The sequence below is a fragment of the Giraffa tippelskirchi genome, chromosome 4, assembly GCF_054371585.1.
Source record: "Giraffa tippelskirchi isolate mGirTip1 chromosome 4, T2T-mGirTip1v1.2.pri, whole genome shotgun sequence".
In the NCBI taxonomy this organism is placed as follows: domain Eukaryota; kingdom Metazoa; phylum Chordata; class Mammalia; order Artiodactyla; family Giraffidae; genus Giraffa; species Giraffa tippelskirchi.
Genome location: NC_137278.1, coordinates 115,167,228 through 115,190,646, shown reverse-complemented (window position 1 = coordinate 115,190,646; position 23,419 = coordinate 115,167,228). Strand labels below are relative to the sequence as shown.

Sequence of the window (23,419 nt, the reverse complement as noted above, 5' to 3'; positions counted from 1 at the left end):
ATCAAATGAGAAAGTTCCAAATTAGTGACACAACTTGTTTGAAGTTATAAAAAACAAACAAATCTAAAGGAATCTACAAAGTTAATATCTAAAACGGTGTTTGTGAAAAGTTTCCAGAGATTCCCAAATTGCTCCTAGGTCTGTTAAAATCCAAGAGAATGTAAGTGTTACTCCTGTAGAAGATTTTAAAAACAGCTTATAAACATATTTGTTATCAATGCTTTATTGTTGAAAACAAAATCAAAATTCTCTGGCACATAAAACAATTATTTCTACAAAAGGAAAGCCTACAAAACTTGATAATTTATACAAATAACAGTTTCTCAAAAAAATAAAATTTTAATTTAGTAAACTTGTCTTGTGCTCTATAGTTTTAGCACTGTCTGCAATAATCCACCATAAATCCCTGAGCGGAGACATTTTTTTGACCATGTTCTGTAGACCTCCCCCAACCCTCCCCCCAAGTTGGTCAGTTACTAAGTCCAGCCCTGTAGTGATAGGTGTCAGGGACATTTAGTTATTAATTATCCATGCATTTTATGACACAGGTCCAATTATTATGCTACTTGGGAACTGGGTCAACATGAAGTGCCTCTACTGTGCAATCAGTGAAACTATCAAGAACCAAGTGTATGAAAGGAAGAACAATAACAATTTAAAGACACAAAATGTTAAGACGAGGAAGCCATCATACGTCAATAACTATTTAAATAAATAAAAATGTTAGACATTGAATTCACCTCTATATCCTTATATTAAATTCCTTTTTTTCTTTTCTTTTTTTGCAATTGCCAATGCACTAGAAGATGAAAAATATACCTCAACCCATGCTTTTGGTTTGACCATGGGTTTGTTGTTGTTAAACATTAAATATCATTCTGAAAACACAGTGATTTAGTTATAATTTAACTTTTGGCCCTTCAATGAAATGCTTACCAATAATATGTTACATATTTGGAGGGCCTTCTTTTAATGCCATTAACAAATCTCTCTCACTACATTATCTTTCTCACCAAAACACTAATGCCATAGAAGCACTACTTTAAATTCTTTACCCCACCATATTCAGATACGCAGCAAAACATACAAAATATGAAGAAACATATTATGATCTATTTGCACGTGTAGCTTCCCTTAAATGGGGATGCTGACCATATACACGTGGAGTATGAAAGGACAAGAAAAAAAGCTAACTTTAAGTTGCAAAGAACTGGTTTAATGAATCAAGTTTTGTTACTTTGCTATGGCAGAATAATAAATAAATAAATATGCAGAATACTGTATAGCTACCTTCTCTAGGAAGAAGTAGAGAGTGGATTGCTGTTTTTACAAAGTTAATTTTTAGTAGCAAAGTTTGACTGCAAGTCAAAAAATGTTCAATAAATGTTTCTCTCTACTTCATTTATAGTCTTTTACTTGTGAAATGATCACTGAAGTGGTTATGAATAGGCAATGAAATAAAATGCCAAATTTGCTAGTGAAAAATAGTTTTCAACAGTGTAAAGCACTTGGCAGGAAACCTAGAAACACATGGACTAATGCTATAGTCTACTGCAGCTTAAAATAAGTCATTTTTTAATGTCTTTTGGGAAGAACAAGTATGATTAAAAATAATTTCTCAAAAACTTATCAGCACTGCTGTTCGGGTACCTATTAGAAAGTGATTAACATTTCATACCAATTCTTTCCAAAATATAAAATTGTCAGTAACATTGTCAAGCAGACTTGATTTTTAACCCAGCAATGTCTGGAAGGCACAAAGCCCCTTCCCTTTTGGACTAGCTGCTGGTTAGGTATTGGAACTAGAACCCTTTTTAAAGTTCCTTTTGATTTACTTTCTTATATAAGCATGGGCATTAACTAGGAACAGCCATTTTACAAGGCAATTTCAAAAGCCCAAGAATTAAAACAATGAATTCTCCCAGGCAGTTTGGGAAAAGTTGCTGACGTCAAAGTAAAAAATGCCCGCCTGGCACACATGGGCCTCTGCCCTCCCCTCCTAGGACATCAGTGGTTTGCTTTCTCCTGCATCCGTTACAGAACATGAAAAGCCAAGGATGCCCACATCATGGTGACATCTAAATCATAAAGTGTTATGTGCACCAGTCAGGAAACAACATAGACTCTGACAGATCCTGACACAGCATTAAAAAAAGAAAAGTTTTCCAAGTTCTGGAAACTGATAAGTAGGCTGTCCCAAAGAGGGAAGACAGCAACGTTAAGACAAATGGCCAGCTTACCAGAATTCACACCACACTTGAATCACTGCCCGTGAACACTTGACCTTAATGGTCTACCATGGCTGAAAAGACACTCTTCACTTTCTGTCACAGTGTTTAAGGAACAGTATAATTTCTAAATTAGCTTTCACAAATGAACAACATTTGAAACTTATACCTCTCCCCCTTTTAGAATGCCAAAAGATCCTGTTAAGTGCTTGGGTTTAGTTTTATGGATAACGATTATATCCTTCAGGAAGTTTCCAACATTCCCCTTTTTTGGTGTTGATGGCTGTGTCCATAGCAAAGTGGATACTCCCAGAAGTGGCGGTGGCCTCAGGGACCTCTGCCCCTGGTCTCAAAGTCCAAACTAGCTCTTGTCATAGCACTGCTGGGAAGTTCTGTTCCTTCATGAATCCGGCTTTCATGTATGGAGGAGGATGCGGTCCAGCCTTCCTGTGTCAGGTCTTGGAAGTCTTTAGGCCTTGCTTTTCCATGATGTTCCAGAGTTTTCGGAGATTGGACTGTGTGATGATGTCATCCGGCTTGAGCTGTAGTGCCCGCAGGTAGTTGGCCTCAGCCTTCTGGAGTCGGCCGTTGAGGTGCAGGATGGCTCCCAAGTTCATCAGAGCAGCCGGATACTAGAACCAGAGAGAGGGAGGAAAACGATTAACAGACCGTGGTAAGCTTTCCTCCATGGAAGACAAAAATCTTCATCCACTTATGTAAATGATTCCCTTATGTCTGGAGGCATTTTATGGAAGCAATTTAGCAATTTATACCAATAGATAAGGATACCAGGAAGGAAAAAAAAAGCTTTCAAACAGCTGCTGTGTACTTTGTGCTTTAAAGAGAGCAGGCAGTTAGGGAAATAGTTGTTCCTTTAATGAGAAAGTATAGGTTACATATGAAGACCTAGTAACCTAGTCAGACTGTCCTTTCATGAGAAAAAAAGTTAAAAGGAATACAATTTTAAATGGAAAGAATTGAACTTCTTTTCAACTCAATGCCAAGAAGAAAAAAAAAAAAGAACTAAGTGGGAAAAGGTGACAAGTATGTGTCTTTACTGATGTTTTTAGGGTGAAAACCCTGAAAAAATTCAAATGCAATCACTAAAGCCCTTTCTAAATTTAACTCAAGTACTTTAATGAGATAAAGTTTTAACCTTTTAAACTTACAATAGTCAATGTTTACAATAAATATAGCAACATAGTATGTAGCATGGCTTCCCAGGTGGCGCTAGTGGTAAAGAACTCACCTGCCAATGTAGGAGACCTAAGAGACGTGGGTTCACTCCCTGGGTTGGGAAGATCTCCTGGAGGAGGGCATGACAGCCCACTCCAGTATTCTTGCCTGGAGAATCCCCATGGACAGAGGAGTCCACAGGGTCGCAAAGAATCGGACACAGCTGAAGTGACTTAGCATGTACAGTAGTAGTACTAGTTTAATGCAATGGTTCCCATACTCAAATTCTCAAACATTAATTAACAATAAATAACAAGGCCCTCCCAAAGGGGAAAGAAAAAAAACCACTTTGCTTGCTTTCTATGAGTAAGTGCTCTTCTGTTCTTGTCTTGTCCTTGGAACTTTCTAGCTAACAAAGTACAGTTAATATCTTGGCAGTTACATAAATGCATACTTCAAACATCAGATAAAGCTAAAATTGTTTATGCTAAGATTATGTTTTGATTTTACAGCTGGTGTCAACTATTAATTGTCCTGGAGACTCTATGATGCAGCCTAAAATAATCACAATTATTTTTACAATTTAGTGTTTTCACGATGCAGCATTTTTTTCAGCTGAATTCATATGACTCTACTCTTTACTGTAACTACAATTATTTCTAAATCAAAAACTATGCTGGGGAGGGGGTATGGTTGAATAGCTCAGAGTAAATCAACTGGGAAAAGATGATCAGATTTGAATTTGAAGAGATCTGGATTTGAATTCTTGCTTAACCACCAGCTGTGACCTTGGCGAGGTCCCCTAACATATCTGTGCCCCAATTCTTCCATTTATGAAATACTGAAATAACATCAGTTTTTTGCATGTTGTTAGAAAGATAAAGTGAGAAAATAAACGTAGCATAGTACATGTACATAATAAACACTCTACAAATGTCAAGTTCACCTTTTCTTGTCTCATTTTGCTTGAGGTCTAACGCATGCATGTTTATGATTTTTATGTTGTTACACATACTTTATAATTTTTACTTCAATGGCTGTCTAACATGTCTCTGGATGTATACCAAAGTTCTCTTAAGTCAACTTCTGGGCACTGTTTTCCAACTTTTCTGTATCCTTTTTCCTTTCCAAAAATAATGTTGCAAATATAAACTATTCCTGACCTTCAAAAACCTTTTTGGTCAGGATGACTCCACACTTATCAAGAAAAATACAGATGGTCAACTTCTAATTTTAAACACCAAGCCAAATAAACATAGCTCTAAATTACATGTGCAGTGAATAGCTCCACACTGGGAACCTAAAATAACACCACCTACTCTGTCTTCCTAAAAGAACTTTGTTATCACACAACACATTATTATACTGAGTTTCTTGATGCTGCACACATTTCTGAATTATGTTCATTCCCATAGCTTAGCACAACTGTCAATAAACAGCTACTAAATTGATGGTGAAGCATGTTCACAGCCTGATTTACTGTATATGCAAAGTAGATAAAATGTTCAGACTTCCTCCTATCCAGAGTGGGAAAACAGGAAATGGGGAGGGAGAACCACGGTTGGAGGCCATTCCTTACTAACCAGAAATAGAAAAGGCACAGTGATGGGGCTGAGAGAAACCAGATGGCTCTGTGGGGTGGTGGTTATTTCTTGAACCACTTTATTATCAGAGTCTGTACCTAACTATAATTGCAACTCAATGGGGATTATTACACACACTCAGAGGTTACAGAGTCACACTGCCTAGGTTCCAATGCCAATTCTGCCCCTGAAGCTGAGTGAGCATGGAGACTTCAGTTTCTTCTGGAAATGGGATAACAGAACCTGCTTCATAGGCTTGTTGATATTATATGATCATGTAAAAGTGTCAGTTCCTCTTTTCTCTCTACTTATCATCTCAAACACGCAAAGCAGAATCTGTCAATGTGCCTGAATGACCACTGAGTCCAAACGCTGAGGATTTGTGAACTAGCTCTGCCTATACTAGGTTTGAAGCCTTTCTTAGGTTAAACCTGGAAAAGCCAGCTGGGAACACAGCTGGTAAAGTACACACTAGGTCACATAAATAGGCTCTATGATTGTAAATTGCGGCCTGGGGTCCTTTTCTTAGACTATTTCGAAGTAAACTTTCTGCTATCAAGTGATGAAAAAAAGTTAATATTTTCTAAGAAAACACAATTAGGATGTTAAATCTGTTATCAAAATAAGTTTGGAATGTTAATTTATAATGATGTTTTGAAATAACTGTAATTTTGCATTATCCTTATGACCAACCTAGACAGCATATTAAAAAGCAGAGTCATTACTTTGCCAGCAAAGGTTTGTCTAGTCAAGGCTATGGTTTTTCCAGTAGTCATGTATAGATGTGAGAGTTGGACGGTGAAGAAAGCTGAGAGCCGAAGAATTGATGCTTTTGAACTGCGGTGTTGGAGAAGACTCTTGAAAGTCCCTTGGACTGCAAGAAGATCCAACCAGTCCATCTTAAAGGAGATCAGTCCTGGGTGTTCATTGGAAGGACTGATGTTGAAGCTGAAACTCCAATACTTTGGCCACCTCATGAGAAGAGTTGACTCATTGGAAAAGACCCTGATGCTGGGAAGGATTGGGGGCAGGATGAGAAGGGAACAACAGAGGATGAGATGGTTGGATGGCATCACCAACTCGATGGACATGAGTTTGGGTAAACTCTGGGAGTTGGTGATGGACAGGGAGGCCTGGCATGCTGCGATTCATGGGGTCGCAGAGTCGGACACAACTGAGCAACTTAACTGAACTGAACTGATGCTAATGCTCATTAATCAAAAGTATTCAATAATTGACATTATGAAGTTAATGTGGGATAATCAATCTCTTGAAAGCTCACATATACTCATTGTGTTCTCTAAAGAATAAAAATCCAAATAAACTAAAAACATGCATACTGAAGAATACCATTGAATATTGTTAAGCAGTTATATACTTCTATGTTCAGACGAGACATTTTGGTTTAAATATGTCTATTTTAATGGAATTTTAAAATTTTTTCAAAAAATTTTAAAATTCTATGGACATATATAATGCTTAAAGCATCACTACAGCTTCTTACTTGAGTAAACAGAAACTGATGAAATTCACATACTGCTGTGTGCACATGTGACATGAGTATCACTGCCTTAGGTAACTACTTTAATAATCAACTGTTATTTTGAGAAACAGTTTCATGCTTTTGTTAAAAATTTATGAATAAAAGTACATATAGACAACTTTCTTCTTACATGGTTGTTTTTCTCTTCAAAGACAAGGGCTTTACCTTTTAAGCCTGTTACATATCTCCCTTCCACAGCACTGACTAGGGTAGCTTAAGTGGATGTCCACTGGACTGAATGCTTTCAGGTCTTCTAGCCTTGCTACAGAAAAGCACCGGCATTATCTGGGAGCTTGACAGAAACTCAGAATTTCAGGTGCGACATACTGAATTAGAATCTAAATTTCAACACGATCTCCCTGATGCTTTGTATGCTTATTAAAATTGGAGAACTACAGTTCTAGAGATCATTTCCAGATTCTAGATTATGTCCGTTTAGGTCTTCTGAGATGAAGTTTCCTATAAAAGGATGAAGTTCCTATAGAACAAAGTATGTCAGATCATATTTCTATCCTTTCATAAAGTAAGATTCTTCTCTTGGCTGTGTAATTATTTTAGGGATTAAATGTTCCAAAGAGACTTTATTAACAGAAGCCATATTGTTAGACAGAAGGAGAGGGAATGAGAAGAATTTTCATAACCAAAGAAGAGCAAGTAAGTTTTCTAAATGCCTTTAAAGACTACCTCACTATATAACTGAAAGGCAAGAAGTCCAGGTGACTGGCTGTCTGATTACACAGCGGGGTCACTGCTCTCCGCCAGCTGTGACTCATGGGCTGGGGAACAGAAACCCAACCACAATTGCTGATGTCTTCCCTCACACACATCCTCCTTTATTAAAGACAGCCGATGAAATGTTCAGGATGCTAACCAAGGCAGTCAGGCAGCTTGCAACTCAGGAACATTGGGTTTGTACTCTTCACAGCAAATGACACCAGCTCCTGCTTCACAGACTAGAAAGGAGAACCAGATATTTCTTGTTTCCTTGAAGAGGACAGATGCCTTACATCAAAGGGGTTGACTAGGAGCCATACTGAGGCAACAAATGACGTCTTTTCCAAGTCTCTAGGGAATTATTCTTTTATTGTTACTTTACTGTGGTCTTTGGCTTACTTTTTGAGCACTGGAGGAAATAAGCAAAATTAAAATAATAGATGTATACTGTGGTGGGGGAGAGCAAAGGCAAAATTATGAAAGTCTGATTCTAACTTAATGCCCCTGAGGCTCCCACGGAACCCAGCTGTACTCACAGGGTATCCTGATTACACAGGGTTGGAAAGCAAAGCCACCTTCCTTGCCTTGCCTATTGCATACTCTTGGAAAGTTATCTATGGAGAAGGGGTAGTGAGATCACAAGGGGATTTAGGACTGGGAATTCATCTTTCTACTGGGAACAGGATTAAAATTTAGAATTTTGAACAGAGGACACTCTTTTCCTAGAAAAAAGGAAAAGAAGGACTTGGTTGAAATGTTCTAGAGTTGAAAACCCACGCAGTAACTGGTCTCTCTGTACTCCATTAGTCCCTGAGACCACTTCCTTTTTATGAAAATAAATCAATAGGCAAGAGAAGCTATGAAAAAGATTAAGCCAGAGATAACAGTCTAGTTTTATATACCTATTTTCACTCCAAGTATTGCTGAAATTATCCATATAGTTGTATGTTTACTGTTACAAGAATGAAACAAATTTTAAGAAAGACTGTCTCAAGTTAGCCTTACCTAGCTATCACTCAGTTAATACATTATACATTTTGGGAACGTTTTCAAGATAACCACCTTCTGATAACTTCCCTTCTGAATTTTCAAACTTAAATGAGTTTGCACAGTCTAAAGTTTTAATGGATTATTACTTTTTTTCAAGTAGTTATACATGATAACTTAATGAAGGTTGCCTACTGCTGTTGAACTGGCTTCAGCTGAAATTGCTTACCCAATTTAATTTACTGGAGCAGTAACTGAACCACGATGCTTAAAAATTAATGGTATAAACTTTTAAGAAACATATTCATGAAAAAATTATTTTTGCATACATTAAAGGATCTCTTTATATTTACTGTGCCTCGTACATGGCAAATATTTAATAAACAATTATGGAATTAAAGTTTTTAAGATTATCAGGCTTGTGGAAGAAAAAGTGTAACATGGATTGAGACAAAAGTAGACATCTTATTCCCCTCAGTTCTAACATCAGTCCTTCTTGGGCCCATCTGCATGCCTAATGGTCTAATGCCAAGCTAGAAACCTAAATACCCTTCATTCACTGTGTTCTTCCACATGCACACATATACATTCATCTAATTGTCTCAGCAGCTTCATCCTCAAATCTCCCTTACAGTCTCTTTTAATCATACGATTTTCCTTTTTCCCAACTTCGTTTAAGCCATGATCGTTTTTTCAGATTCTTTAATACAGTTCTTTTGACAGAAAAGAAGAATAAATTGATGGGTAGCTGAAAAGACCAATGGGTAAAAGATTAAATGAACGAACACAAAGGTAAAGTTTTCTTTATTATGCAGAGTTTTCTTTATTATGAATATTTTAGGGCATACAAAATTTCAGAGAATACTATAAAAACTGTGTCACTTGTCCAACAAATAAAACTTTATAAAGACAATTGAGGCCCCCAAATATGTTTCACTGAACTCTCCCCTTCCTCCGAATAAAACCACTATCCTGAAGTTGGTATTTATCGTTCCAATGTATGTTTCACAGTTTTATTTTTTGTGTGTAAACAGCGAATGTATGATCTTGTATATAAGTTTTAATTTTATACATTTGTCATTATCCATCATGGGATGCCAACCTGCCAAGCACTCACTTGGAACTTGAAATTTCTGCTTTTCATTTTTTTTATCTTTGTTAATATATGTGAGGTTTAGCTCTTTCACATAAATTCTGTTTAATGACTACCCATTTTCTGAAGGATGGGCATATAGACTCATAAAGGATGCTGCCACTATAATTCAAAAAGCTACATGCATCCCTATGTTCATAGCAGCACTATTCACAACAGTCAAGACATGGAAACAAACTAAATGCCCAACCAATAAATGAATAAAGAAGATGCGGTAGATACATACAATGGAATACTACTCAGCCATAAAAGCAGAATGAAGTAATGCCATTTGCAGCAACATGGTTGCAACTAGAGATTATCATACTAAGTGAAGTAAGCAAGAAAAAGACAAATAGTATATGATCACTTATATGTGGAATATAATATAAGACACAAATGAACCTGCCTATGAAACAGAAACAGACCCACAGACATAAAAAACAGACTTGTGGTTGCCAAGAAGGGTGAGGGGTAAGGAAGCAATGGATTGGGGGATTTGGGTTAGCAGATGCAAACTATTACATACAGAATGGATAAACAATAGGGTCCTACCACACAGCACAGGGAATTTATCCTGTGACAAACCATAATAAAAAAGAATATAAAAAGAATGTGTACATATATGAATAACTGAATCACTTTGCTGTATAGCAGGGGTTTATATAACACTGTAAATCAGCTATACTTCAATTAAAAAAAACTCATGTTAAAAAAAGAGGCTGCCATCAATATTCTTGTGAATATCTCTACGCAAAGTTATGGGAGAGTTTCTAAGAGTGGAATTGCTGGACATGGGGGATCTTCAACTTTGCCAGAGGTCACCAAATTATTCTTCTGTATGGTTGTAGCAAAACGCTTTAGCATCAAGAGCCTTTCTTTCATATCCTTAATAATACTTGGTACTGTCAAGTTTTTAAATTTTGCAAATTGAGAGTTGTAAAACATTATCTTATTCTGTGCTTAACTTTTTCCCTGATTACTAGAGAGGTTAATAATATTTTCAGAAGTTTGTTAGTTTTTTACATTTCCTCTTCAGTGATCCACCTGTTCTTTAATATTTGGACAGAATAAGTGCTGTAAAGATTGTCAACCACATGGTGATATCTGAAAGGGAATTACTCAAAGCTCCCACCACCTCAAAACAGTTAGTATATAAGACTATCTGGCTTGGTGTTTTCTTGGTCAGAGTCACTTTCTCAAGACTGACAACCAGATAACCACTGTTTCTAAGGTGGAGAATCTGTTATACACAAAACAGAAAATCCTTGATATAGGTGCACCTTCAATATGGTGAGAGGATGATGACGGAAATCTGGGCAGCAAGAGGGGCAGCCACCAAAGTGTGCCCCAGTAACCATGGGTGTCCTGGACCCCTGTATGTGGGAGAAGGATGGCAGCACCTGGGGTGCTTCCAGCACTACAACAGACTTTCCTTTATGGCCTACTTCTCTGTCTATTCAGATTCCTTGCTTTCTGGCTTCTTAGTTTCTTTTCTCAGGGGCAACAAGGAAGTTTAAGACGAACATGTTTCATATTCTTCCTCTCTTTACCATCCTCCATTTCTACTGGCCCTACCCGGGTTAACATCTTATACCATTCCTAAATGCTATCAGTCCCCTAATCTCCCCACCTCCAATACCTTTGACTGGACCATTGGTCTTTCTTAAATACAATGGGGCTTTAGAGGATCAACCTGTGTTGACAGAAAAGAATCCACTCTTCATATCAGTACTAAGAAATCCTTTACAACTTGGCACCCCACAGAAGCCCTCCATCTACATTCTGCATGAGCCACGTGAAACTTCTCTTTCTCCCAGGTGCTATTTGGACCACCCATTTCTCATCAAACTCCTCTTCTGACAAAGCTCTTCTTCCACTCTATTTTTGATAAACTTCCGATCATTTCAAAAATGACCATATTCATAGATGACTCCTCTGTGTTTCCATAGCACTGTCTACAGACATTAATTGCTACATTTACCACAATGAATGATATCTACTTATTGTGTCTATCTTCTATGCTGGAGGGTAAGATAGTGAATTTACTTTAATTGGTTTTATAGTGCTACTGCCAAGTTCTGGCATGTGAAAGAAGCTCTCGATGAATGCTTTCTGAAAGAAGAAAATTTGCATGGTTTAGCAAAAAGAGGTGACCTAGGAGAGGTAAATTCTAGTCTAATCTCAGCATAGTTTAACAAACATTTATTAAACACTTACTCTATGTCAAGGTTGCTGCCAGATATGCTAAGTGATGAAAAAGAACAATACATATTTTCAGTCTGCATGTGGCCTGAGCTAACTTTAATTGCACACTTGGCATTTATCACAAACTATTAGGAGGTATACATTCTATTACATATCATTTATGCTCCTGAAATTTATGAGGTAGACGAAACTGATATCCATGCACTGTTTTGAGAACTATAGGGGACTGAACAGAAGAAGGCTTCACTGCTCTCAAGGAGTTACAATCCAGGGCTTCACTACATATTCTTCTATACCAAAGGAGAATCAGACACTTATAACAGAGATATGAAGACAGAGCTATGGGGTGAAAGAAGATTCCCTCCTCATGGGTGTGAGGCTCTTAGACAAGATAGATGATCAGGTTGCTTCAAGTTCTTTACTCTTCCAAGATGAGAATGATATATAAACCTTTGAAATGAATGTGTCATATCAAAAGCAGTTTGTTACTTTTTAAAGCAAACTGCAGAGCAGAGACAGCAATGGAGAGAAGCCTGTATAGAGCTGGGTTATGCATTTCAATTAGTCTGGAGATTCAGATGTCAGTAGAGACAGTCATGATGTTAAACCTTCTGAGATTAAACCAAAGTGGAAAGAAAATTGTTATTAAAAATGAAATAACACAACTAAACTATCTTTCACAAAATTTTCGGAACCAAAAACCTCACAACCAGTGCAATGCTCCCAACTCAGAAATAATAGTTCTTTGCAAGTTATATTTTGACTACAGTCGTATTTTGAATAAAACATCTCTGCAAAAAGATTTACCAAAGTGTACAACCAGCAAGGGAAAACAACACAGGGAGTCTAGCAATGGCAAGGCAAATTCTGACAGATAATAGAAATGATTTATTCTGATTCTCAGTTTCAACACAGTATTTCTGCTTTAGAAACAGCTTTGAATAAAACAAAACAGATATAGGTGACAAGCAAGACACTACACTGTATTAAGGGAGTAGTTTCAATTTGTCAGTGAGATATTTTATCCTGTGTGCTCAATCCTTCTCTCTTACATCTGTCCCATCACAGTGGGTATTACAAGACTGTTCATTTAACTTTTATGATGGGTGTGATTGCCACAATGTGGGGTGCTATTCATTTCTATGGCAATCAAAATGCCAACAGCTGTGGTTTGGGGGATAAAAAACGGTGATTGTAACAGAGTTACTTCAAAGGTAGTGGTGATTTCTAACAGATTTTAAAGTGCATCTACTAAATTAAGGATAAGACCTCAGAAATTATTCTTCACCAAGGATGATTCTATTTCAAAGACAAGTTTTCCTGATGCTCTTAATTTCACAGGAAGTCTCTCACATGATCCAAATGGAAAATCATGATCCCAGGCTACCTAGGTCTCCCTTACAGTTTTTTTCCTTAATTTTACTCCTTTTATTTTTTTGTTTTAGTTTTTTTTTTTTTTTTTTTTTATAAATTTATTTATTTTAGTTGGGGGCCAATTACTTTACAATATTGTAATAGTTTTTGCCATACATTGACATGAATCAGCCATGGGTTTACATGTGTTCCCCTTCCTGGACCCCCCACCCACCTCCCTCCCCATCCCATCCTTCTGGATCATCCCATTGCCCCGGCCCTGAGCCCTTGTCACATGCATCGAACATGGAATGGTGTTCTGTTTCACATATGATAATATACATGTTTCAATGCTATTCTCCCAGAACGTCCCACCCTCACCTTCTCCCTCAGAGTCCATAAAATTGTTCCATGCATCTGTGTCTCTTATTCTGTCTCGCATATAGGGTTATCGTTACCATCTTTCAAATTCCATATATATGCATTAGTATACTGTATTGTTGTTTTTCTTTCTGGCTTACTTCACTCTGTATAATGGGCTCCAGTTTCATCCATCTCAGTAGAACCGATTCAAATGTATTTTTTTTAATGGCTGAGTAATATTCCATTGTGTATATGTACCACAGCTTCCTTATCCATTCGTCTGCTGATGGACATCTAGGTTGCTTCCATGTCCTGGCTATTGTAAACAGTGCTGCGATGAACATTGGGGTACACGCGTCTCTTTCAATTCTGGTTTCCTTGGTGTATATGCCCAGCAGTGGGATTGCTGGGTCATATGGCAGTTCTATTCCCAGTTTTTTAAGGAATCTCCACACTGTTCTCCATAGTGGCTGTATTAGTTTGCATTCCCACCAACAGTGTAAGAGGGTTCCCTTTTCTCCACACCCTCTCCAGCATTTATTGCTTGTAGACTTTTGGATAGCAGCCATTCTGACTGGTGTGAAATGATACCTCATTGTGGTTTTGATTTGCATTTCTCTAATAATGAGTGATGTTGAGCATCTTTTCATGTGTTTGTTAGCCATCTGTATGTCTTCTTTGGAGAAATGTCTGTTTAGTTCTTTGGCCCATTTTTTGATTGGGTCGTTTATTTTTCGGGAATTCAGCTGCAGAAGTTGCTTGTATATTTTTGAGATTAATTGTTTGTCTGTTGCTTCATTTACTATTATTTTCTCCCATTCTGAAGGCTGTCTTTTCACCTTGTTTATAGTTTCCTTTGTTGTGCAAAAGCTTTTAATTTTAATTAGGTCCCATTTGTTTATTTTTGCTTTTATTTCCAATATTCTGGGAGGTGGGTCATGGAGGATCCTGCTGTGATTTATGTCAGAGAGTGTTTTGCCTATGTTTTCCTCTAGGAGTTTTATTGTTTCTGGTCTTACGTTTAGATCTTTAATCCATTTTGAGTTTATTTTTGTGTACGGTGTTAGGAAGTGTTCTAGTTTCATTCTTTTACAAGTGGTTGACCAGTTTTCCCAGCACCACTTGTTAAAGAGATTGTCTTTTCTCCATTGTATATTCTTGCCTCCTTTGTCGAAGATAAGGTGTCCATATGTGCGTGGGTTGATCTCTGGGCTTTCTATTTTGTTCCATTGATCTATATTTCTATCTTTGTGCCAGTACCATACTGTCTTGATGACTGTGGCTTTGTAGTAGAGCCTGAAGTCAGGCAGGTTGATTCCTCCAGTTCCATTCTTCTTCCTCAAGATTGCTTTGGCTATTCGAGGTTTCTTATATTTCCATACAAATTGTGAGATGATTTGTTCCAGTTCTGTGAAAAATACCATTGGTAGCTTGATAGGGATTGCATTGAATCTATAGATTGCTTTGGGTAGTATACTCATTTTCACTATATTAATTCTTCCAATCCATGAACACGGTATATTTCTCCATCTGTTTGTGTCCTCTTTGATTTCTTTCATCAGTGTTTTATAGTTTTCTATATATAAGTCTTTTGTTTCTTTAGGTAGATATATTCCTAAATATTTTATTCTTTTTGTTGCAATGGTGAATGGTATTGTTTCCTTAATTTCTCTTTCTGTTTTCTCATTATTGGAGTATAGGAATGCAAGGGATTTCTGTGTGTTAATTTTATATCCTGCAACTTGACTATATTCATTGATCAACTCTAGTAATTTTCTAGTAGAGTCTTTAGGGTTTTCTATGTAGAGGATCATGTCATCTGCAAACAGTGAGAGTTTTACTTCTTCTTTTCCTATCTGTATTCCTTTTATTTCTTTTTCAGCTCTGATTGCTGTGGCCAAAACTTCCAAGACTATGTTGAATAGTAGTGGTGAAAGTGGGCATCCTTGTCTTGTTCCTGACTTTAGGGGAAATGCTTTCAATTTTTCACCATTGAGGATAATGTTTGCTGTGGGTTTGTCATATATAGCTTTTATTATGTTGAGATATGTTCCTTCTATTCCTGCTTTCTGGAGGGTTTTAATCATAAATGGATGCTGAATTTTGTCAAAGGCTTTTTCTGCATCTATTGAGATAACCATATGGTTTTTTTCTTTCAATTTGTTAATGTGGTGTATTACATTGATTGATTTGCGGATGTTAAAAAAACCTTGCATTCCTGGGATAAAGCCCACTTGGTCATGATGTATGATCTTTTTAATATGATGTTGGATTCTGTTTGCTAGAATTTTATTAAGGATTTTTGCATCTATGTTCATCAGTGATATTGGCCTGTAGTTTTCCTTTTTTGTGACATCTTTGTCTGGTTTTGGAATTAGGGTGATGGTGGCCTCATAGAATGAGTTTGGAAGTTTACCATCTTCTGCAATTTTCTGGAAGAGTTTGAGTAGGATAGGTGTTAGCTCTTCTCTAAATTTTTGGTAGAATTCCGCTGTGAAGCCGTCTGATCCTGGGCTTTTGTTTGCTGGAAGATTTCTGATTACAGTTTCGATTTCCGTGCTTGTGATGGGTCTGTTAAGATCTTCTATTTCTTCATGGTTCAGTTTTGGGAAGTTATACTTTTCTAAGAATTTGTCCATTTCTTCCAAGTTGTCCATTTTATTGGCATATAGCTGTTGGTAGTAGTCTCTTATGATCCTTTGTATTTCTGTGGAGTCTGTTGTGATCTCTCCATTTTCATTTCTAATTTTGTTGATCTGATTCTTCTCCCTTTGTTTCTTGATGAGTCTGGCTAATGGCTTATCAATTTTGTTTATCTTCTCGAAAAACCAGCTTTTAGTTTTGTTGATTTTTGCTATGGTCTCTTTTGTTTCTTTTGCATTTATTTCTGCCCTAATTTTTAAGATTTCTTTCCTTCTACTGACCCTGGGGTTCTTCATTTCTTTCTTCTCTAGTTGCTTTAGGTGTAGAGTTAGTTGATTTATTTGATTTTTTTCTTGTTTCTTGAGGTACGCCTGTATTGCTATGAACCTTCCCCTTAGTATTGCTTTTACAGTGTCCCATAGGTTTTGGGTTGTTGTGTTTTCATTTTCATTCGTTTCTATGCATAATTTGATTTCTTTTTTGATTTCTTCTGTGATTTGTTGGTTATTCAGAAGCGTGTTGTTTAGCCTCCATATGTTGGAACTTTTAATAGTTTTTTTCCTGTAACTGAGGTCTAATCTTACTGCATTGTGGTCAGAGAAGATGGCTGGGATGATTTCAATTTTTTTGAATTTACCAAGGCTAGATTTATGGCCCAGGATGTGATCTATCCTGGAGAAAGTTCCATGTGCACTTGAGAAAAAGGTAAAATTGATTGTTTTGGGGTGGAAAGTCCTGTAAATATCAATTAAATCTAATTTGTCTATTGTATCATTTAAAGTTTGTGTTTCCTTGTTAATTTTCTGTTTAGTTGATCTATCCATATGCGTGAGTGGAGTATTAAAGTCTCCCACTATTATTGTGTTATTGTTAATTTCCCCTTTCATACTTGTTAGTATTTGCCTTATATATTGTGGTGCTCCTATGTTGGGTGCATATATACTTATGATTGTTACGTCTTCTTCTTGAATTGATCCTTTGATCTTTATGTAGTGTCCTTCTTTGTCCCTTTTCACATCCTTTATTTTGAAGTCTATTTTATCTGAAATGAGTATTGCGACTCCTGCTTTCTTTTGGTCTCCGTTTGCATGGAATATGTTTTTCCATCCTTTCACTTTCAGCCTGTGTGTGTCTCTAGTTTTGAGGTGGGTCTCTTGTAGACAGCATATATAGGGGTCTTGTTTTTGTATCCATTCAGCAACCCTTTGTCTTTTGGTTGGGGCATTCAACCCATTTACATTTAAGGTAATTATTGATAAGTATGATCCCGTTGCCATTTACTTTGTTGTTTTGAGTTCGTGTTGAAACATCCTTTCTGTGTTTCCTGTTTAGAGAAGATCCTTTAGCATTTGCTGGAGAGCTGGTTTGGTGGTGCTGAATTCCCTCAGCTCTTGCTTGTCTGTAAAGCTTTTGAATTCTCCTTCATATCTGAATGAGATCCTTGCTGGGTACAGTAATCTGGGTTGTAGATTATTCTCTTTCATTACTTTAAGTATGTCCTGCCATTCCCTTCTAGCCTGAAGAGTTTCTATTGAAAGATCAGGTGTTATCCTTATGGGGATCCCCTTGTGTGTTATTTGTTGTTTTTCCCTTGCTGCTTTTAATATTTGTTCTTTGTGTTTGATCTTTGTTAATTTGATTAATATGTGTCTTGGGGTGTTTCGCCTTGGGTTTATCCTGTTTGGAACTCTCTGGGTTTCTTGGACTTCTGTGACTATTTCTTTCCTCAATTTAGGGAAATTCTCAACTATTATCTCCTCGAGTATTTTTTCATGGCCTTTCCTTTTATCTTCTTCTTCTGGGACTCCTATGATTCGAATGTTGGGGCGTTTCATATTGTCCCAGAGGTCCCGGAGGTTTTCTTCATTTCTTTTGATTCTTTTTTCTTTTTTCCTCTCTGCTTCGTTTATTTCCATCATTCTATCTTCTACCTCACTTATCCTATCTTCTGCCTCCGTTATTCTACTGTTGGTTCCCTCCAGAGTGTCTTTTATCTCCTTTATTTCATTATTCATTCTATATTGATTCCTTTTCATTTCTTCTAAGTCCTTGATAAACATTTCTTGCATCTTCTCAATCTTTGTCTCCAGGCTATTTATCTGTAACTCCATTTTGCTTTCAAGATTTTGGATCATTTTTATTATCCTTATTCTAAATTCTTTTTCAGATAGATTCCCTATCTCCTCCTCTTTTGTTTGGCTTTGTGGGCATTTCTCATTTTCCTTTACTTGCTGAGTATTTCTCTGCCTTTTCATCTTGTTTAGATTGCTGTGTTAGGCGTGGCCCTTCTGTATTCTGGTAGTATGAAGTTCCTCTTTGTTGTGGAGGTTCCTCACTGCGGTTGGGGTTGGACAGGTGGCTTGTCAAGGCTTCCTGGTTGGGGGAGCTTGTGTCGGTGTTCTGGTGGGTGGAGCTGGATTTCTGCTCTCTAGAGTGCAATGGAGTGACCAGTATTAATTTTTGAGATGTCTATGGATTTGGTGTGCCTCTGGGCAGCCTGTATATTGATGCTCAGGTCTATGTTCCTGCGTTGCTGGAGAATTTGCGTGGTATGTCTTGCTCTGGAACTTATTGTCTCTTGGGTGGAGCTTGGTTTCAGTGAATTTATGGAGGCTATTGGATGGTCTCTTATTAATTAATGTTTCCCCTGGCTTTCAGTCTTATTCTTGCAGTAGCCTGAAGACTTCTCCTTCCATACAGCCTCAATAATAAAACTTTTAGGTTAATGGTGAAAAGATTCTCCACAGTGAGGGATACCCAGAAAGGTTCACTGAGTTACATGGAGAGATGAGGTGGGGGGGGGTGGGTTGAGGTGACCAGGAGGGAAAGAGGGGAATTCAAATGTGGAGAGAGCAATCTAGCCAGTAAGCACTTCCCTCTGTGCTTTCCACAGTTTGGAACCCTCAGAGTGATTCACAGAGATACATAGAGAGGGGGGAGGAAGGTAACAGAGGTGAGCATGAGTAGAAAGGGAGGAATTAAGAGGGGAGAGAGAGATTTGGGCAGTATCCTGTTCCTGAAGTGTTCTCCGGTACCCAGAACACCCTCAGAGATTCACAGAATTGGGTTGAGAAGAGAAGGAGGAGGGTGGGAGATAGAGGTTCCCTGAGGGAGAAGAAAGCGCATCAATAAGGGGAGAGAGTGATCAGGCCAGTGATCACACTCCTGAGTAAAAATGGGTCCTAAAGATTGGGTTCTTAAATGTACAAAGTTGATATCAAATATGTAAAACAAAGATTAAAAATCTAGAGTAGAGGTTAGACTCTTATAAAACTTACAATCTAAAAAAAAAAAAAAAAAAAGGAAACAGTGTAAAAAGAAAAAAAAACAGTAAAACAGTAAAAAAAGAAACAGTAAAAAAATGTAGAACAGGAAAAAAAAACATTAAAAAAAAGAAAACACAAAAGGTATAAGATATATGTATGTAGTTTGCTTCAAAAATAGGGTTGTTTTTTTTTTTTTGCAAGTTAATAGTGGGTTATGAAAATGAAAGTTAAAGGTGTAATAGAGGACTTGAAGAAAAAGGAAAGAAGAGAAAAAAAATTTTTTTTTTTAATTAAAAAAAACAAAAATTAAAAAAAAAAAAAAAAAGTAAAAAAAATATATATCCCGGACTTTCTCTGGAGCTGTTGTGAGCAGTGTGGGATCTGCTCAGTTTTAGATAGATCCTTATTCCTGCTTATACTTTTCAAGATCTATAGGTCCTTTTCAATGCAGTCGGTATTAACTACAGGGATCTTAATCTGTTGGCCTGTCCCTTCCAAAGCGCTTCCCTCTGTTTATTTGGCTTCTGTTTGGAGATCTCTTCAGTATCTAATTTCCGCCCTGCAACAAAGCGGTGGAGGTGTTCTCTTTAGGTTCGCTTGTTCAATCGTGCTGTGGGGAGGAAGGAACACTGCAATTTTGGCGTGTGTGTGGTAAGCTCTCAGTGTCTCGGCTGCACTGGGTTCGCCCCCGCTCACGGCGTGTGTGCTTTCCCCGTCTACCCTGCTCAGGCTTCAGGTTACTCGGCGGGGGAGCGGGCCCTGAGATGCGTGCACTTCCCAGATCTAAGCCGCTCAGGTTCAGGCTCCCGGTTACTCCACAAAGGCGCAGACTCGGTTTCGCCCGCGGCTTGTGCCGTTCCCGGTCGGAGCTGCCCAGGCGGCCAGGAGTTTGGGGAGGGCGCTCTCCCCTATTGGGGCGGTGCGGCTTATCACCTCCCTGGTCCCCGCCTCGGTTTATGGGCGCGCCCGGCTCCGGTGTGCTTTGTGTCGGTTCTGGGGAGCTGGTCTCTGGCTGCGACCCTCCCGGCGGCTGTCGACCCTCCGGGATCTCAGGTAGTCTTTGCTTAGAAACTGGGAGCCTGTTTGTAGTTTGGTAGGGGGTGCCCTCTCTGGAGCGGAGTTTGCCCCTTTCCGGCTCTGGCGGGCCCCGCCTGCCCGCTGTGTCCGGCGGGGGATGGGGCGGTCCGCAGCCGGCTAGCTCTCCTCTGGTATTGCTCAGTCCTTTGTTCTGTGAGCGGGCCGGCAGTGCCTTAGAGTTGGGCTTTTCGCGGGATAGTTCTCTCTCTCTCTCGCTGTCCCACAGTTTAGGTTACTATCTCAGGTTAGCTCCCTCAGATTGCCCTCGGGGCACTCGGGCCCGGTCCTTACCCTAGGCAGTGCCGCCCGCTCCTCTCCGTTCAGCCCCCACTTGCTGGTGGCGGATGATGCGAGCGTCTGGGGTTCTTTGCTGGGAGTTGCTTTAGGCACGTAATCTGTGGATTTTATTTATTTTTTCCTCCCAGTTACGTTGCCCTCCGAGATAAAAAATCCTCCCCCACACCCGCCGGTGAGAGGGTTTCCTGGTGCTTGGAAATTCCTCCTCTTTTACGACTCCCTCCCCGGGACGGGTCTCCGTCCCTAACTCTTTTGTCTCTCTTTTTATCTTTTATAATTTCTCCTACCTCTATTGAAGATAATGCGCAGTTTTTGTGGAAGCCTGACGTCCTCAGCCAGCCTTCAGAAGTAGTTTTGTGAAGTTTGGTCAGCGTTCAGATGTTCTTTGGATAAATTTGTGGAGGAGAGAGTGGTCTCCCCGTCCTATTCCTTCTCCATCTTAGCCCCGCCTCTTGTTTTAGTTTTTAAATGGAATGATTCTTTAAATTCTATAATGCTTTACAGTTTTCAAAAGTTTCACACACATTTCATATAATCCCATAATAACCCTTTTCTCCCCGATCTCTCACTCAAAGCTTTTATAAAATGCAATTAGCACACTGGTTATCTTGATTTGCAGCAAGCATGTAGCTCATCATGTGTGCCTACATGCTGAATTGCTTCAGTCCTGTTGAACTCTGTGTGACTCTATGGACTGTAGCCTGCCAGGCTTCTTTGTCCATGGGATTCTCCAGGCAAGTATACTGGCGTGGGTTGCCATGCCCTCCTCCAGGGGATTTTCCCGTCCCAGGAATCAAACTCACGTCTCCCGTGGCTCCTGCATTGCAGGAGGATCCTTTACCCCTGAGCCACCGGGGAAGCCCCACATAGCTCATCATTTCAAAGAAACTACCAAGTAAAAGTTCTACCTGTGTGAGAAAATATATGACGGCTTAAAGTGCATGTAGATTAGAACAATGGAAATAAGAAGAACGTATTGAAGGTTAAAAACACTGAAGGAAAGAAGTCTAGAAAAAGGTCTGCACACTAAGCAGACAGATGTCTCACACACCGAGAGCTGCCTTCTCTCACTAGTCTAGAGAGCTGCCACCAAAGCCCACAGCATCTTCTTCTCCTGTTCTCTGAACCGAATTTCCTGCCTGTTGATACTCCAAACATGATTTAAGGGATATAATTCACTCTACACTTTATTCGTTTCTTTTTAGCATGAAGGGGAGGGAGGAACATGTGCATGCTTTCTCAATCACAGGCACATTACACAGAAGGATTTCCAGCTGTACAGGCCATCCAAATGCGCATGTGTGATGCATGAGTGTGAATACATCTAATACAATGACTGCTCATTCCAAGGAGTTGAAACATGTCACTGGAATAATCATGTTGTTATTAAAATGTATTTTCAGAGATATGCTGGAAGCTGAGATTTCGACTTACAACACTTAAGAACTCAGCTGCCATGAAAGATGGAAACAGAGGGCTAATTCTTGTTTTTCCCAGGAGGAGGAGGAGGGCTGGCTTTTTTTTTTTGCTTGTTAATTGATCTGATTAAAAAAACACAATATAGCAAGAGGCATGGACATACTACATTGATAGAATTAAAGTTATACTTGAATAAATGCTTGACAGATGCCATGATAATCAAATTCACGAGATTACTTTTAACCTATATACATCACTTTTCTAATTGACTTCTATGTTTGCCAGTGAATGGCTTCGACCTGATGGAGGTCAACTGAGAGACACTAGTTTGCACGTTGTGGAAATGATAGATTTGTTTCTGTATGGGACTAATTGAAAATATTCATATTTTTAATAGAAATGAGCATGTCAGAGACCTTAAAACAGTGGATTAATGTGAAATTTGGGTTAGGCATACACTCTAAAGATGGATAACATATTTTTTCCCCTCTTATGAAGCAGATGGGGATCCTGGTGTGAATAAGCAGGATTAATGCAAAGGTGACAATGCCATTCAGAGCAATCACATTTCAACATGACATTAGAAGGCAGCAACTGTCCACCCACAGAATGAATAGGAAGAAACACACATCCCTGGGAGAATGCACCAGAAACTTCATGCACACAACAAGCGGAAAGTTTTGCAAATGCTGTGAGTTAGGATGATCAGATCAAATGTAACAAGTAGGAGCAAAGTAATTCCTCCAGAAACTATAAATCTTTCGAGGTACTAAAAATAAAATGTAAACATACTGTCTGCTGCATGGCATTCTATTTGTACTTTCCTAGGACCAAGACTTTGTTGATACATGCTTGGAAAAATAATGATGCAAGGTCTGCACACATCATTTCAGAAAATATTCCATCAGGACACACCGATCAAGGTGAAGCTGTGCTGTACTCCAAGCCATTACACTTGCCAAAATGCCACACCTGCTGAAAATGTAAAAATAAACATGGCTTTTATGTATCAACACTCGTGGCAAATCAAGAGAGGCTAAATGGCAGAACTTTTGTAACTCATATAGTCTCACATTCACGCTCAAGATCTCTGAAATGATTCAGAAACCCTCAAGATTTCTGAAATGTTCACATTCAACTGCACACTTGGCCTTTATTTCTGAAATGCTCATATCTGAATGTTGTCACATTCAGACTGCTCCTTCTAATGTAAAGTCTGTAGAGTCAGCATATTAGAGGAAGACATTAAAGACTGGCTTGATGACATTTTTCTGCATAGTACTTTCAAAATTGTAAATAAAACAAATTTGATATTGCCTTGATGTATTCTTATCTCTTCTCTGAGTAGCTATATTTTTGAAAATGCTATACACTTTCTTACCTTCCTTCCTTGGTCTACCCTACTAATATAAAACAAGCAAGCAGGCAAG

General features: G+C 38.5%; 1 protein-coding gene across 15 annotated transcripts in view; it reads right to left on the bottom strand.

Annotated features, from left to right (window-relative positions):
• Nucleotides 1-207: 207 nt before the first annotated feature.
• TMTC2 (transmembrane O-mannosyltransferase targeting cadherins 2) overlaps nucleotides 208-23,419 on the bottom strand; it is a 416,895-nt gene continuing 393,683 nt past the window's right edge. For 10 of the 15 annotated variants that reach the window (XR_014083335.1, XR_014083333.1, XM_081594871.1 and 7 more), the window contains one exon: nucleotides 208-2,860. Coding sequence is in view for 8 of the 15 variants with exons in the window: in XM_081594871.1 (XP_081450997.1) it covers nucleotides 2,681-2,860 (180 nt within the window). In the remaining 7 variants the exon portion in view is untranslated. The remainder of the gene's footprint in view (nucleotides 2,861-23,419) is intronic. The other 5 variants (XR_014083337.1, XR_014083332.1, XR_014083330.1 and 2 more) reach the window with 1 other exon arrangement.